The sequence below is a fragment of the Conger conger genome, chromosome 6 (genome assembly GCF_963514075.1).
Source record: "Conger conger chromosome 6, fConCon1.1, whole genome shotgun sequence".
Taxonomy (NCBI): domain Eukaryota; kingdom Metazoa; phylum Chordata; class Actinopteri; order Anguilliformes; family Congridae; genus Conger; species Conger conger.
Window position 1 is genome coordinate 12,467,541 of NC_083765.1, and position 17,269 is coordinate 12,484,809.

Here is a 17,269-nt window from a genome sequence, read left to right on the forward strand (position 1 = left end):
AACACAAGGGGGAGTGCTGCTTTAAAACTCACCATATTTTGTGGGAAAGATTTCTTCGTCTGTCACCAGCTTCTGCACCATGCTCATAACGAAGTCCACATACTGGGGCGCGGTGCACTTGGTCTTCTTCCCCCTCTCATCATACCAGTAGTATATCCTGGGAGAGAAAGAGAGCAAGGCGTCAGAGAGCCAGAGGGGAACTTACTAGAAGATGAGCCCTCCTGACATACGCACATAGCGTGGAGAGCTGTGTCTGAGCCCCTGCATTCCCACAGATAACGCTGACGTTTTAAACCCTCGACGTTGTTCACTCACTTCTCCCAATAAATCACAGCACCAACCCTCTGAGAGGATCTGGGTCCAAGCAGCTTTCTTTTTCATAAGTGTATTTTGATGAAGAGGGTTAAATAATGTATTTAATGAGATAAAGGACTGCAGGTGAGTAGTCTGGCCAGCAGAACCCTGTGCGCGTGTGAAGTATAAATGCGGCTGTGGGTGCCTGTGTATGTGTGTGTCTCTGTGTGTATGTGTGCCTGTGTGCATACGTGTGCGCGCGTGTGTGTGTATGTGTGTATGTATGTATGTGTGTGTGTGTCTGTGTGTGAGCGTATGTATGTATGTGTGTGTGTGTGTGTGCGTGTGCGTGAGCACGCGTGTGCGTGTGTGAGCACGCGCGTGCGTGTGCGTGTGTGAGCACGCGCGTGTGTGTGTGTGTGTGTGTGTGTGTGTGTGTGTGTGTGTGTGTGTGTGCGCGTGCGTGAGAGCACACGTGTGTGTGAGTGTGCGTGTGTGTGTGAGAGCACACGTGTGTGTGTGTGTGTGTGAGAGCACACGTGTGTGTGTGGGTGTGTGTGTGGGTCTGCGTGTGTGTGCGTGTGTGTGCGTGTGTGTGGGTTGCTGGAATGCAGACTGAAGCCCCTCTTTAGAGACCCGCTGACCCCGGCTGGGATTAGGCTCAGGCCAGAGCATACCAGCCGGCCCACGGGAGGAAAGGGAGGCGTGAGACGACAGACTACAGCGTAATTACGCCTGTGTGGCTCTCATCAGATCTGAGTCCTGCCCCAGTGCTGCAGCACACTGACCTGCACTAACCACACTGAGCCAGGAGGGGGCACAAGAGAGCCAACACATTCACCCACCAACAGGACTGCATGTGACATAACTCTACAGTAACAGACCCAGTGGGGAGGGGTTTAGAGCCTGTGTTATTATTTATGTACCCTCAGTGAAAGGCCGGAATGGGAGGGGAAAGGTTGGGAATGTGGAGGGAAAGGGAGATCTGAAGCTCCCCCAGGTGGGGCACATCCGGGCTCCAGCTCCAGAGCGCCAGGAAGAGCAGAATCCACCTGCCCGGGGGCTGAGCCTGTCCCCAATCCTGACGGGACGGGGCGCGATGGCGGACAAACACTTTCCCAGACACCTTACATTCCTACCATCACCCCCCCACACACACAACCCCACCGACATACAACCCAATCTGATCAACTGTAAATCTAATTCCCCTGCACCAAGCGTGGGAGTCTAGAACAGGCATTCCAAAGGCGGAAAGATGTCTGCTCTTCTCACACCCTCGCGTTTCCTGGTGTGATGACTGTGTGGAAAGTACATTTTTAATCTGCAGATGATCTGGTTTTTCCAGGCCTCTTGCACCTAAGCCACTGCAGACCTGACGGAGGTAACCAGTCAGGCAAAGGCACACCTGTGAGTTTTCCCCAATTTATGCAAAACACCTGCAATTCAGCGAGTGTATGACGTCCAAGTCAGCCCAGATTAACACTTCCTTCAGGGATGTCTCGCCCCAAATTACAGTAGCGCCAATGTGCAGGTTTTATTAGCGTCATTTATTATACAGGCGGCCTTCAGTGAGGAGGAAGAGGATGTTTTTATATAACCCAGCTCTTTCCACCTTTCACTCACAACACACACACAGAGCAGGGGGACCAACCAGCCTGTGTTTGACATAAAACAAGCTAATTTTATACTTGATAGAAGAAAAAAAAAAGTAGGATTTTAAGTCATATTACAAGACTAAAACTTGCCAAAACAGAATTGTTTTTGCAGTGCACATCCACCAAAGCGTGGGATATTAATAACCAGGAACCAGTAAATGTTTGAGTTTCCTTCTGGGGGACAAAAGTCTCAGGGTTTCTCCTGAGGCCAGCGTTCTGGGCGAGGACAGAGGTGCATTAACGGCCCCGGCAGGAGGCCGTGGGGTACGCCGGAGCTCTCTCCACTCAACCCGGGCTGACAGGAAACGGCGAAATGAAGGTACTCACGTATTGCACGCTGTCATGGCATGACACGTGTCCGCGGTGCAGAACTCTGAGATCGTGCTGTACTGCAGATTTATGAGGTTGAAGAAGGTCGTCGCTGGAGGAGACAAAAAGAACACAGAGTGAGACGGGCACCGAGAACTGGCCAATCATATCAGGCCACATAGGTCATGTGACCGCATGGCCTTGCTGAGGGTGGGGTTTTCTTATTCTCATGCATGTGTAAACTGAGGCTGCTCCATACGGTGAGAAACCCCACTTTAACACCTCAGTGGCATCGGACAGGGGCCAAATACAAACACAAGCATACTGACTCTCGTTTACTCTCTCACGCAAACATCACTGAGCTACATCATGAATCTCAGCGCTCACTGTGGAATTACACACCTACTACAAGACCCAGCTTGAACAAGTGTTATGATTCTAATGGTTATGGCTTATTAAGTCCAAGGCTGGACTTTGGACAAAAGATCAAAAGTGCATGAAGAGTCACAGCCAAGTTATGATTACAGTAAAAATGACTACACTCTAGTCTAGTCTAGGGAAGCAGCTTCAACACATCCAAATTGGACAGGAAACACAGCTTCTATCAAATAAAACTTCTATCCTGGTTACAGTACTTCAGTCTTCCTGACTTGCATACGGTAAGCCTAACTTATCAGCTTAGTGACACATACCATTAGCCTAGTTTTGACTAAAGTGCCTTTGAGTTTTGCATTCTGAATACTGACACTGTAAAATGCAAACTCTGAAACTTCATATGAACCCACATAGAGTTCAGATGAACTCTCTTGGCAAGAGCCCCACAGATAGAGATACAGATATAGAGGCAGAAAACATAAAAATGTGACATAATGTAATCTAGTGGTTCTAAACCCTGTTCCTGGAGATCTACCGTCCTGTAGGCTCTCACTCAAACCCTAACAAGCACAGCTCATTCAACAGCTTGAGTCATGTTGAGCTGAAAATGGATTAAATCAGGTGAGCCAAATTAGGGCTGAGATGAGACCCCAGAGGAAGGAAGATCTCCAGGAACAGAATTGGGCTGTGGGTGTATGCGTGTGACTGTGTGCGTGTGTGCCTGTGTCCGCTGACGGAAGCCCATCTCCGGGGAGCAGTCTGTACATGAGCGTGTAAGGCCAGTGTTAATGATGCCAATGCTAACGAGCCGCTGACGTCAGCTCATCTCTCGGGAGCAGTCTGTAGATGAGCGTGTAAGGCCAGTGTTAACGATGCCAACGCTAACGAGGCGGGGACCTACTGTTGCTGGCCAGCCATTCGTTGAGGTCAATCTCCCGGGGCAACACCACCAGCTCCTTCAGGTGGAAGTCGATGACGCGCACCTTGGTGTGCTCGGGCTCCAGGTACGGCTTCTTCTCCTCCACGATCGGCTTCTTCCCATTGGGCTTCGTCTTCGACTTCCTGCAGGGAAACAGCGGGAGGGCGCGCTCAGCATGAAGTGTCACATGATGCAGCAGCCATCCTCCATGTCCAGTGTATTCTGACACCGAGGCATACAGCTCTAAGATACAGGTCAGTCTTATTAAACTAAGAATGAGTGTTGTAAATATTTTATTTTAATATTCTCTAGCAGCCGGAGATCCGGTATACAAAACCTGCCTCTTTCACCCAAAGCACTGTTTGGAGCAGCAAGTGCCCGAGTAGATCTCTAAAAACACTGGGGCTGAAGGGTACTAATAATGGTAACAACGCAGATTTACTATTACCATTTAATATTATTGTCATCATTTATTTACCTGCCAACTTCTGGCCTTATTTCAGTAGCCTGGTGTCACCCCCACCCCCCATCTGTCCACACAGGCCCAAGTCTTCCTGTTTTAGGACTGCAATCCCTAAATCAACCCCCCACCCCACCACGGCCAACTGTACCTGACCCACAGCCACCGACTCGCACCCTATTCAGCCAAGGCACGACCCGCTAACAGCCGCTCCGAGCTCAGCGGCTATAAAGAGGCCTGTGTCTCTCACCCAGTCTGTGTGCACAGCTGCTGCTAAACCCACCCTGCCCAACTGCCTCTCATTAGTAAAGGAGTGGTCTGGTCAGAGCCTTGCGTGTCAGACAGCAGCAGCGCCTGGACCTGCCCCAGGTCATGGCCCACAATGCACTTCTGGCTCTGCTCCTTCGCTGGCTACTTCATTGGTTTCTCTGCCTCTTTCCCTCTGGCTCTGCTACAGTGTGTTGGTTGTTTGAGGACACAGGAGTGGCAGAACGCTCCCAGAATTCATTCGCAGCGCTTTTGTTGAGCTGATTTCCGGTCTCCGCATCCCCCTTGTTTAAATACATCGCGTGTTCCCTCGAGTTTCCTCCTCGTTAAAACAAACGCTCCAGCCTTCGACAACACCGTAGCCACACGTAGGGACAAGGAAAAAAACCCCTCCCTGATAGCGCTCCGGGCTTTCTGGGGGAGCGAAGCGCACACAACTGTACCCCAGCTGTTTTTTATCTGACAGGAAAGCGAGGTGCCAGAGCGCACAGTGACCGCGAACAAACAGCAGCAGGTGTAAAGCTAGCAGCGCTAGGCTAAGGTACGCTAGGCTAAGAGCGTGGCACATGCCAGAGCTGCTGCCTGCAGGCCCTCAGCGTGTCTGTAGACGCGTGTGATAAACACACGTGACGGGACGGCATCGCCTGAGCGGAGGAGGAGATCCGGACAGGGGTCGGCCGTCGGGGAGGAGCGCACAGCTCTGCAGCTGCCCAGGCAGTGAGGGACAGAGAGGCTGGCTGGAGCCAGCTGCAGGCCTGGAGGCTCCAGCACTTCAGCTCCCAGACTCCCCTGCAGCGACTGACTGCCACAGCTGCTTCAGGCCTGGAGTGGCACTCTGGTTCCAGCACAGCCAAACTCTCAATCCCAACAGCAGCAGCTCTACAGCACTCCCTGCAGCTGGGGTATCAACTCAGTATCAACTTCTGGTTAAAGCCCAGACATATCCGGAAATGAACCATCTAAAATCTGAATGAATACAGACTGAACTGCTCTAAAAAAAACCTGACTGTAAAATCCACAATGTACCCAGCAGCATAGTAGAATATGGATACGACCAGTGTCTGTATTTGTTCATTTGCGGGCAGCCATTTGAGGAGTAGAGGAGCAGGTAAGAGCAGTAGACGGATGCGGATGTAAGCGGAGTTAACCAGGCGGGAGCGGCTACATTCCAGCGGGATTAGGGCACGTTCCGTGCGTGTCCCGTTCTGTCTGTGGCCCCTCCACCGAGGCCTCTGGAATTCACCGCACAGCCCTCGCTGGCGGGGCCGAGTGTTCCGGACACACGCAGGGTCCCCCCCGCGGCCCGCCCGCCCGGTCTGACCACGCCCGCAAAAACGGCAGGTGGCGAACGACCCTGCTGAAGACGTGCTTTGCCGGGCAGTAACAGGCAGGGAGAGTCTTCAGCTCAATGCCCACGGCACCGTTCCCATAAGGGCTAATGGCCGTGAGGTAAATGACGGGACTCCGTGCCTGATGCATCATGGGGGCTTTAGAAATTGTGGTTAGTAGGCTTGGTGATGCAAGGTTTTTCTCCACCGCTCCTGGCCACATCCAACGCTCACTGTGCTCACATTAGCAGGACAGCGTACGGATTCCAACATGCCTTTTATGGCCAAGATTTTTCCACAGGAGACTGTTGCTGGGAGAAAGAGCACAGGCGGGAGGAGAGAGGGTAAGGGAGGGGGGAGGGGGGTGCCAGAGAACTGCGGCCAGCAGGGAAGTTTTCTTTATGCTAAAAGTACAAAAGGCCCCACAATTTGCCCGACTACCACACAATTCACCAACTGAGGTAGTTTCTGGGGAATCAAAAAAAAAAAAAAAAAAAAAAGGAGCAATAAATGAATACTTTATAAAAAACTTTAGGAACAGGATTAGGGAGGTGGCATTTGACATGAACACAAAGGATTTTTCGCCCACAACAAACAAAAGTATTTAGTCCTGCACTCACATGCACAGGAACGCAAGCATGTGGGCTCATGCACGCACACACACACAGACTGGCACACACACACACACACACACACACACACACACACACACACACAGGAACACAAGCATGTGGACACATGCACACACACAAACAGGCACACACACAAACAGGCACACACACACGCACACGCACGCACGCACGCACGCACGCACACACGCACGCACACACGCACACACGCACACACGCACACACGCACAAACAGGCACACGCACGCGCGCACACACACACACACACACACACACACACACACACACACACACACAGAAGTTGAAATGGCAGTGCCTCCAGACCCCAGTGCTGTAACAGTTTAGCGCATAGCTCAGCAGTGGCACATGCTTGTGAACAGCACTCAGGCTCCAGAGGAACAGAAAGAGGAAGGGCCAAACACAGGTTGCTTTGGTAACTGGGGGGGCGGGGGGGCTGATTTATTGGCACCATTTGTCCCCTCGACAGCCTGCAGCAGTGCACTTCCCCGTGCCGGGAACAGAGAAGGGGCAGCGTGCCAGGGGTGGGGGCAGGGGCAGGGAGCCGGGGTGGGGGCAGGGAGCCGGGGTGGGGGCAGGGTGCCGGGGTGCGGGGCAGAGGGCCAGGGAGACGGCCTCAGGTGCCTCGTACTCCAGGATGGAACTAGGGAGCGGGGGGGGGGGGGGCAGGCTTGGCCTCCTGTTCAGATCAGGCTTCTGTTCCAGAGCCCAGCTAATACAGGCCCAGAGCAGAAGGACAAGCATCACACAACATCAGCCCAGATACACCTAAGAGGTACAGACCCGGACAGAGACACAGACAGAGAAACAGACACATAGACACAGACACAACATCAGCCCAGAGACAGAGAGACAGACAGAGAGACAGAGAGACACAGAGACATAGGGCCAGGGCCAGACAGAGCCCTTATGGCTGGCCTATGATTAAATCCATGGGGTTATTCTGACGACCTGCTGAATGAGCAAGGGCTAAAAATATCTCCCCCGCAGTCACAGCCCCGGAACACACAGAAAAGCAGACCGCGTCCAGACTCCCATTACGGCTCTGTTTTTAATTACCGCAATCACAGCATCTGGGTTCCGCTCACGGAAAACACACAGAACATCCACTTAACACATCCTTGTGCTTCTCAAGAGTAAACGAAAATTCCCTTTGAAAAAGTTTTTCTTTGAAATGTGAAGTTTGCGTCCGTTCTGAAAAACGGGCTCATGGCACCCCCGCCCCCTCCCAGCAGTCAAAACTGCAGAGATTCCAGCACTGACCTACACGTCTCACTTAAACGTCAGGAGGCAGAGCGAATACAGATTCCTGCCTTTATTGCAGTGTTACGCAACCTTGGACGTCTGGTTGGACTTGTACGAAATGCCCTTATTGGACATCATTTCTTTACTTTCTTTATGCCTTTATTGCAGCGTTACCTCTTTTAAGTCTAAGAAATGTAAGACCTCCTTTAAACGCAAGACTTTTTTTATTTAATGTGAGAAATGCTTTCATTGGCTCCTGTCGCCCAGGCAGTGGCGCCCAGCCTCTGATTGGTGGAGGCCCAGCGGAGTGGAAAGAGAAGGGGGGGGGGTTCCCGTTGGTCTCATACTGAATTAATCAGCCACCCCATAATAAGCGCTGAACCCCAGGGCCCCAGGGTGGGCGCGGCGACCTCAGCGCTGCCAGAACGCACCGCGCACGCCTCCGCCCCGCTGCGTAGCCGTGAGCCAGCGGCCCACACAAGCCTCGCCTGTCCCTCGCTCCGCGACGCAGCGTCTCAGCGACCGACGTGAGGAGCTCTCCCCGGCCCGCGCGGCTGAAATTAGCCAACGGGCCGCTCCCGTTTTAAGGACAGGAATAGAACTCGTCACGGTTAAGCGGAGAGGTAAAAAGCAGGGGTACAAACGCTCACGGGTTCGAAATGAATGCGGCGCCAACCTGTTTTCAAGATTACAATGCCAGCTATTCCAACAATCCTGAAAGACGGCAACCTGCAACGGTCAGGTGACCTTCTGAAGAAGAAAACAGATGAAACAGGATGTGTATAAAAAGAAGTCGAATGTTTCCCAGAATAGAAGCAGAGCAATGTGGGCCAACCAGAATAGACACGGATGGCTGGAGGCCAGCCTTTCAGAACGTGGAAACTATGAAAAACAAGCACACCTCACTCGTGCACAGTATGTACAGCACTATGCAGAAAGCTGCTGGTCCGGGTTAGTCGACAGCAGAGACGCGCACAGTGGAGGGCTGAGACAGGCACATGAAGGTGTGTTTGGTACAGGACCGACGGCGCGGGGGTGGGTTGGCGGGCCCAGAGAAACAGCGCCCTATTCTACCGCGCAGACTGAGAAACGCAAATGTGGAGTCGCTCACCACTGAACGCCAGGGCTCTGGAACCGCCGTTTAGCTCCCCATTATAGAAGCGGTGACCGGGCCTTTTCCACGAAAAACCGCAGGGCCGGGGGAGACGCCAGGGCTGTCATTAGGGCGCTAAAACGAGGCTGGACGAGCTCCAGGCGTAACGCAGCTCCGCTCGCTGCCCCGGGCCGCTGCAGACCGTGTGGGAGCTCAGGGGAGAAGCCAGGTTTCCACACCGAGCCCATGAAGCAAATTACAGAACGGTTCAAGTCCTCGGCAAGCTCCGCTCCTTCGCAGTCAGGGACCCATGAAAACTCCACATTAAGCTACACCACAATTACTGCTGACCAATCATTGAAGCAATGTAATATGCCTAAATCCATGAAAAGGATCACCCTTCAGGTTTTTATAAAACCAAGACATAGATATTACAGTATTCTAGATACAAAATCTTGGCCTAAACTACTAAAATATTGCCGTTTTCAAGTAATTTGATTTTTCCATAATCTCAGGACATGTAAGGACTACGAAAGTCGTATTTAATACGGCACAAAACAATTCCATGCACAAAGCTGAGCCATGGGGTTGGCTGAGGAGAGCCAGACCCATCTCTGATGCCACCTGCAGCCCCACACACAGGACATCCAGCTGGGACAAACCCGACAGGTCAAACCGACAGCAGTTCACTGACCGCTTTGTTAATAATGTCCGACTGCGCTTCTGCCACTGAAACGGCCATATTATTTATCTGCTTAGCAGACACCTTCATCAGGGCTGAGTTACAGAGCTGGGCGTGCTTCGGGCCGTATGGCACGGAGTGTGCCGGAACCTCACGGGCTGACTCAGCCGCCCTGCAGACCTTCAGACGGCACCATCAGCGCGCAGGGCCGTATCGCTGTGACAGGAACACACCGGAGAGCCAGCTTTCAGCTGCAAGGCCTTCCTGAAGGGAGGGCAGCCTTCAACAAGACCACATTCAAAGACTTACTTTTCCAGGACAAGTCGGGTTTGCTTTTGCAGCCCCAACAATGAGGCTGCATCAGTGAGACAGCTATTTGGACCCGCACGTATTCAAACCTTGCGAAAGTAATACAAATGATATTAATCGCATAGTGTTTTAAGCCACCCTTATTCATCAAGTTGTATGTGCAGTAGAGAGCTACGTGACTGCTTTGGATGCATTAAGTGCTCACCACACCCTCCGCCTGCTAGATGCATCAGTGCCTTGGCACACACGTGTCACGTCTTCCTGAGGAAAGAAACAGGACTGCTGTCTCAGGTCATACAGCAGCGAACACGACTGCGTGCCCAACCGCTGCGCTTTCGGGAATTCAGTCCTGCCCATTTCACTGAAGGTGGAGCGTCAATTACTGACAAAGGGAAGAGGCGGTTCGCTTTGAAGTGGAAAGAAGTCGGCCTACTATAAATAGACACAACATGTGAAAAAAAGCAGTGCGATTGGTCAATTCAGCAGTCTTTCCTGAGAAGGAAAAACAGTGGAAGATTTTGTTTCTTTAGAACATAACTTTAGTACATAACTGCTGTACTGGGAAAGCTTAGCCAAAAGACATTATTCATTCCATGAAAAAGTTGTGAAAGTCACAAATGCTCCTTTTTACAACACAGATTATGTGAAAGCAGGGATCACATCAGATTCTGCCGAGCTCTGCCACTGGCAATGTGCAAGACAATATTGTCCAGTAACCTTAAATTAAAATGAATACAGTTGATTAGTTTGTTTTTTTTAAATACTTCATCTCACATTTGGAAGGCTCAGTCACACACATGAACACTCACTGCTGTAACTGCTGTCGTTTGGGGACAACGGAGAGGAACACGTCCTCCTCCAAAGCCCAAATAATGCCATCGCCACTCACTACACTGCAGGTCACAGGCCCACAGGTCACAGGTCGCACACCACAGAGCCGGAGGAAAGCGCTTCACGTACGCCAGCAGGGCTTCACGTACACCAGTAGGGCTTCACGTACACCAGCAGGGCTTCACATATGCCAGCAGGGCTTCTGGCACAAAGAAAAACCGGTTTCCCTGAAGACACAGCGCTGCAGGGACATCATCTACAGAGACCCGCCGCAGGGTCGAACAACATGACGTGACACAAAATTACGCAGGAATGAGGAGACTGCTGGTGTCAGGAGCTTAATGAACTTTAAGCTCTGAGATGAGTATCAGCAGAGGGTCTATACACACAGAGCCATCGTGTCTGGCCCCATTTCACAATCTCACACCTTCGCCCAGGAAAATCAGGCAGCTGTCATTAACTGCAGCCGTTTATCTGAGGCAAAGCCCCAGGTTCAGAGAGCGTTTTTACAGCACAGACACCCGTCCTGCATGTGAGCACCTTTCACCATTTATCAGTTACAAATGTGGAATGAAATGCAGACCAATTAAAAGCTGTTTTTTTTTTTATATGAATGCATTCATCATCATTACCCATGTTAAATAAAATGGACTGTGCTCTAATTTAATTCCCTGTTTGTTAAAATCAGGGACACAGATCAAATTCAGATGAACTCGGGAAACACCTGCACCCCAACATTTTATTTAATGGCATTTTAACTTGTGCAAATAATTACTTTGCATTTGCACATATTTAGAATAAAAATTACAATGATTCTTGCAACAACAACAACAAAATGGGCTGACTGGTGGCACTGCTTACTGTAGAGCACTTCCACTTACAGGCGATCTATACAGTTATACAATTTAAATTATGCTATTAATTAAGCAGGTAGTGCACATAGGAAGAAGCTCAAAATCACCTAATTTCAGAATTAAGAACTGCAAGACTGCAGTTGGGATCTAATTATGCACTGACCCAGTTATGGAAAGCATTAGAGACGACTCGTCTTGGATCCACATCCGTTTATTACAGGATTGTAAATATTTACTATTTGCAAGCCACCAAGTAACTGCCTTTCGTTAAAGAAAAAAAACACACACTGTAGGCTGTACACAAATTGATTTATGGGAGACACACCTTCATGCCTTAGAATTAAAGCCCTGCCCCAATCCTCATATTACAATTTTCGGAACTATTTCCTTGTGTAGGTTATTTTATAGTATACAATAATATTACCGTCAACGGCAGGATATGATTAATAGATATCATCAAATCAATTGCCCGACATCTCATACGGAACAAAAACATTTACTTTCGTGTTTGTTATTGTACAGCCATTAGTGCGTAAAGGGGCTCTTCTAAAAAATGTGGTTTAGAAGAAAAAAACCACATTGTTTTTAACCCTGCTTGTTGGACGCACGGTAACCTATGCCTGCGCTAGACATTATATTTTTGATTGCATGTAGCACGCAATGCTTCATTAGCGTACTTTACAATTTAATCAGTATATTCACAGCGGGGAAATAATACAAATACGTCGGTCCCGAGCCAGTTTTTGCCCAACTGTAAACTTCTACAGTAACATGGAGCATGCTGACCTGGCACTGATGCGCGAATTACAAACTTCATGACGCCGACATGCCGTACGAGTTTAATACACGTTGTATCTGACATAGTAAGCAAGCCATATGCAAATACACTTTATCAACTACAATTAATATTTACCTCAAAACTTTGCCGAATGCCTGAAGAACCATTTTACAGCTCAGTCCGCTTCTAGCGCTTCTTTGGGAGCGCTTACTCGTGCTATCTACTGAAAAGGCACAGTGATCTCCAACCATGGTAACGGCAGAGGGTTCCGAAAATGGCACTTTTTCTGTCTTCAACTCACTCACTGGTCAAATGAATACAAACCGTCTCTTCTTTCCCCTTTCAAGTGACAGGCAGATTTTTCCCTTCAAGGAGGGCTGTCCTAAACTCGCCCACAGCCTATCACTGCAGATCAGGCGGAGCTAGACAGTTTGAGGAACTTTTTACTGAGCTTCACTGTAACACGCATCGAGTCTACTTAATTTCGCTGCAATTAACACGCGGTGTTTCAATGGCAAAATGTTCTTTTCGTGAAAGGAAATTGAAACATGCCGTTTAGAATAAGAGCTCTTTATGGCCCATAACTACAATGTGGGGACAGAGACATTTTACAAGACCATTAAAACTAAATACAAGTTTTAAGAAATTACTAATAGAACCATTTATTATATGATCATGCTTGCACTCGAACATACAAAACAATGTTTACTGCCCAAGAATTTTGTGATAAAGTACTTAAGAAAATTACTAGGAGCAGTAATTTCCAACACTACAAATACATGCATGCGTTTCTAAAATGATTTTACAAAATCATTGAAGACTATATAAAAAATTTAAAAAAGGTTTTGTTTTTTTTTAAAGATACTTTATATGCATAGCCAGCTAAGCCCAGAGAGATGTATTCGTTAAATTAAATTATCATTTTTCCTGGGTAACTGTTTTGCACACCAATAACACAACTACATTCCACATTTTACTTCGGTTGTCATACGTTTCCGAAGAAACCATATTCCGTTTGAATCCGGTCTGAATTCGTCATGCTTCCAAAGAACGGACACTGATGTCAGGCTAACTTGTGTAAATATCGTTACATCCACGAATAATCTAGTTATGAAGAGCAGTATATCCTCAGAATTTATTGATTTAAAAAATGTATAAATTTAAATTCCGGATCCTCATTTATAAGCTACGAGATGCCTAGGTTTTGGTCAAAGATTCAAGTGAGTTTACTTGCAGTGCTCATAGTGACCCGCATTAGGCATTGAAACGTCATAAAATAAGCTATAGCCTAACATTGGTTATAACTTGACTTCCTAGTTAGCCTACGTTGCAGATGTAGGAAGATTTACTGCAAGAGGAAACAGAAAGCGAATGGTTTGAGGAAACCTATCTGAAGTGGATAATTTCCGACAGCAACAGCATGTGGTCTAGTATTTTTTCCACCGAAGTAATGTTAGTTTGTTCCTGTGACGTTAGCTGGTTTCAAATAAATTACGCTGTGGTGGGTGACGCTAACTGCATGAAGTAATCAAATGCATTACTCTCCCATGGAACCAACTGATGATCCAAATTGGCATAATTGATGGAAACAGGATGGCCCTTTCTACTTTCGGGCTTAGTTCAATCTCCTCCAATGAGATCAGGCAAGGGAATAGCTGTCTTCGTTCCCTAACCAAGCCTTCAGCTTGTCAACAGCAAGCTGTTGTTGTTTTTTATAATAATTAATAGTTACATTTTTACATTGCATAACTTATGCTTTTCTACTTCACAATTTCACCCTTTTTTTTCCAAAGAAGAATTATTGCCAGTTATTGAAGAATACAAAGAAGTCTCTGTGTTCTTCTGTAGCCCTAAGATGAATCATTCACAATGGACTCAACCAGGTTGACGTGCTAGTGCTTCCATAAACAGCAGAGCTAGTCCTAGGGCCACACATCTGTTCTGGAGGAGAGTATTGAACAGCCATTATATACTCAGTGAGCACTTTATTAGACATTTTAGACTTCTTTTTTTAGTCTTCTACAGCTGAAGCCTATCCAGTTAATAGTTATGATGTGTTTGTTCAGAGATGCTCTTCTGCATGCCACTGTAATGTGTGGTTATTTACGTTATGGTAACCTTCCTGACAGCTTTGACCAGTCTGGCCATTCTTCTCTGACGTCTCTCATTAACAAGGCGTTTCTGCTTACTGTTTTACATTTTTTGTTTTGTTTTAGCATCATTCTTTAGAGACTAGTGCATGTGAAAATCCCAGGAGATCAGCTGTCTGAGATACTCAAACCACCCTGTCTGCCACCAACAATCATTCTAGGGTCAAAGTCACTTAGATCACATTTTTTTTTTACCCATTCTGATGGTTGATGTTACATCAACTGAAGCTCCTGACCCGTATCTACATGATTGTGTGCATTGCACTGTTGCCACACAATTGGCTGATTAGATAATCGCATGAATAAGTAGGTGCAATAAAGTTCAAATGTTCCTAATACAGTGCTCGGTGAGTGTAGATCTTTCAATAAAACATTTTTTTCAATTATAAACATTTTTCTTTTGCACCATCAAATATTGTTTTTGGAGCAAACATACAGTAGGAGCGCTGACAACATCCTGATTTGCCAAGGGATGTGAAAAAAATCGAAATCATAACTTCTGTCCAGGGTATGGTTAGTCACTGCAGCCCAGATTTCTGTGTTTCTTCAGTAAACATTACAAGAAAAGTAAGACATCCATCTTCAGTGAAAACAAAACAGAAAGAAACAAGCAGACAGACAGACAGAGACAGATGGGAAGAGACAGGCCTCCTGGAGGTGCCATGAAGAACAGTACGAACTCTGCAGAGGTGGCACATACCACTGGCTGCTGCAGCGTTTGCTTCTAGAAACACTGTTCATCTTGGCTTCCGAGCAAGGGGCCCCTCTGGAGGTCAGCTCACTCAACCGAGCACATGTGGCTGTACGTGTGTGTGCACACGAGTGGCTGTACGTGTGTGTGTGTGTGTGTGTGTGGGTATGTGTATGTGTGTGCGTACACCAGTGGCAGTGCGCGCGTGTGTGTGTACACCAGTGGCTGTACATGCAAGTGTGTGTGCGTGTACACAAGTGGCTGTTGTGTATGTGTGTGCGTGTGTGTACACCAGTGGCAGTGTGTGCGTGTGTGCGTACACGAGTGGCTGTACGTGCATGCATACTTTTGTGTGCGCGCACACGCATGTGTCTGAATAACTGAGTATGTACATTGTGTATCAGTGGTCAGTAACAGTGCATGCTCCTGGAGGACGCTCCTACAAATCGCACTGAATGAAAGTACAGCTCTAAGGTGGGAAAGGGGTTCCAGCTGTGTCCAGAACATGCAAGCAGCCGTCCTGCCACCCACACCAATGCAGAAGGGCTCTGCCTCCTTTCATCACCAAATCATGGCCAAAAGGCATCCAGGTACGGTGGGCTTCAGAAAGCAAGTATAAAATGGGAGAAATTAAACAGCCGACATGTTGGTCTAAAGACTGCAGTAACATTTACGATATTGGAAGTGGCCCAGGGTAGCTTAGACACACGTGCAGAGCTAGTGTGCGCCTTGTGAAGGTCTCAAATGCAAAATAAATTAATAAATGTGGCCATAACTTATTCACAAGTGCGAAATCCCGGCTGCTATTGGTGATTTATGGAAAGTACTGAGAAGCATTTCAGGCACTGACCTATACTGTCAAATTGGAATACTGTGAAATTGCTCAATGCCACCCAGGAATAAGAGTGGGGGAAAAAAGAAAGCTTTTTGCTTGAAATCACAGCAAACACACGTTTTATTTGGCGTGAAATATGGAATGAGCTAGAAATGTCCGGCATGTCGCTGATAGGGAGGCTCCAGAAGGGATGGACATTCATCTCCTGAGGCTAGGGAAGATTACACATACCTCTCATTCCTGCATCTTTGAGGAGGAGCTCACAGACACATGGATCAAGGAGCATCCCACCCATTTACAGTAAATGGAGATTATCCCAAATTCATGTTGTGTAAGATCTGTCAACAGCCTAGACAGAGCAACCGGCTCCAGTGGAAGCAGGGTTGTGTGTGTGTGTGTGTGTGTGTGTGTGTTTTGTCGGGGGGGGGGTTAGGATGATTCCTAGGGCCTATGGTGCGTGAGATCTTTTCAGGGGGCCCCAAATACCCAGGCAGCAGCCGTGAAGGTACACATGCTATATCTGTCCCAAGACATCAGATTTTATACTGAGTTCATTCACCATCAGATTTTATCCTGAGGTCATTCACCATCAGACTGTATACTGAGGTCATTCACCATCAGATTTTATCCTGAGGTCATTCACCATCAGATTTTATCCTGAGGTCATTCACCATCAGACTGTATACTGAGGTCATTCACCATCAGATTGTATACAGAAGTCATTCACCATCAGACTTGGCACAGAGTCCATTTCCATGTCATTGGAATTATTAGTTTTCACATTTAATTTCTAGCTACAGCAGATCATTTCTTTTTTTATGCTCTGCACCATTTTTCTCCCCGAATCAACATGCATACCAGCACCCTTTACACAAAACCTCTGCTATTTTATTTCCAGAGTGTGCAGAAAAGCTTGTCTGAATCAGGGGATGCCAAGTGGCCGTAAAGCAATAGGAAATCTCCTTAATCGTGGGTGATGCGATCACTGACCGCATGTTGCCCTGCGGGGCTACTGGACATGGTCGAGATTCAACCCCAAACTGTGGGACCAATCAATGCACTAGAACAGTGCCTTCACTGGATGAGCCACCCAATAGCCCCACAACAGGAAATTCTACTCTGTTTTGGCACCTGTTGAAGGCTGTATAGCTGCTCCTTAACTTTATGTCTAAAGATCCTATAAGAAGCTAATTCTTAAACAATGAGTCTCAAAACGGTTTACCCAAACCTATTTTCATGAGAAGTTCCTTCTGCTACGCAGCTAACACCTGACCACAGTGTTTACAATCGGTTTACAAAAGGTACCAAAACCGTAAAACTTTTTTTTTTTTTCAGTTTTACAGAAACCCAAGAAATAAACCTACTCTCAAATTGTAACCAATAAGACAGAGAAATAGACACTCATACTTCCAACACACAGGAAGCATCTTTCCAACTGAAATCGAAGAGAATTCTGCATGGCACTGGATACGCAGGACTCTGTGCCATTCAGGTAGACGGACTACATCTGCATTTGTGCGACTCACAAGGAATCCTCACAATGTACGC

General features: G+C 47.8%; 1 protein-coding gene across 4 annotated transcripts in view; it reads right to left on the bottom strand.

Moving 5' to 3' along the window:
• LOC133130366 (MOB kinase activator 2-like) overlaps nt 1-17,269 on the bottom strand; it is a 45,874-nt gene that overhangs the window by 1,950 nt on the left and 26,655 nt on the right. For 3 of the 4 annotated variants that reach the window (XM_061244913.1, XM_061244910.1, XM_061244912.1), the window contains 3 exons: nt 3,535-3,695; nt 2,277-2,370; nt 33-157 (listed from right to left, as the gene is read on the bottom strand). In XM_061244913.1, the coding sequence (XP_061100897.1) occupies nt 33-157; nt 2,277-2,370; nt 3,535-3,695 (380 nt within the window). Of the gene's footprint in view, nt 1-32; nt 158-2,276; nt 2,371-3,534; nt 3,696-12,180; nt 12,375-17,269 lie in introns of those variants that run through there. The other variant, XM_061244911.1, reaches the window with a different exon arrangement.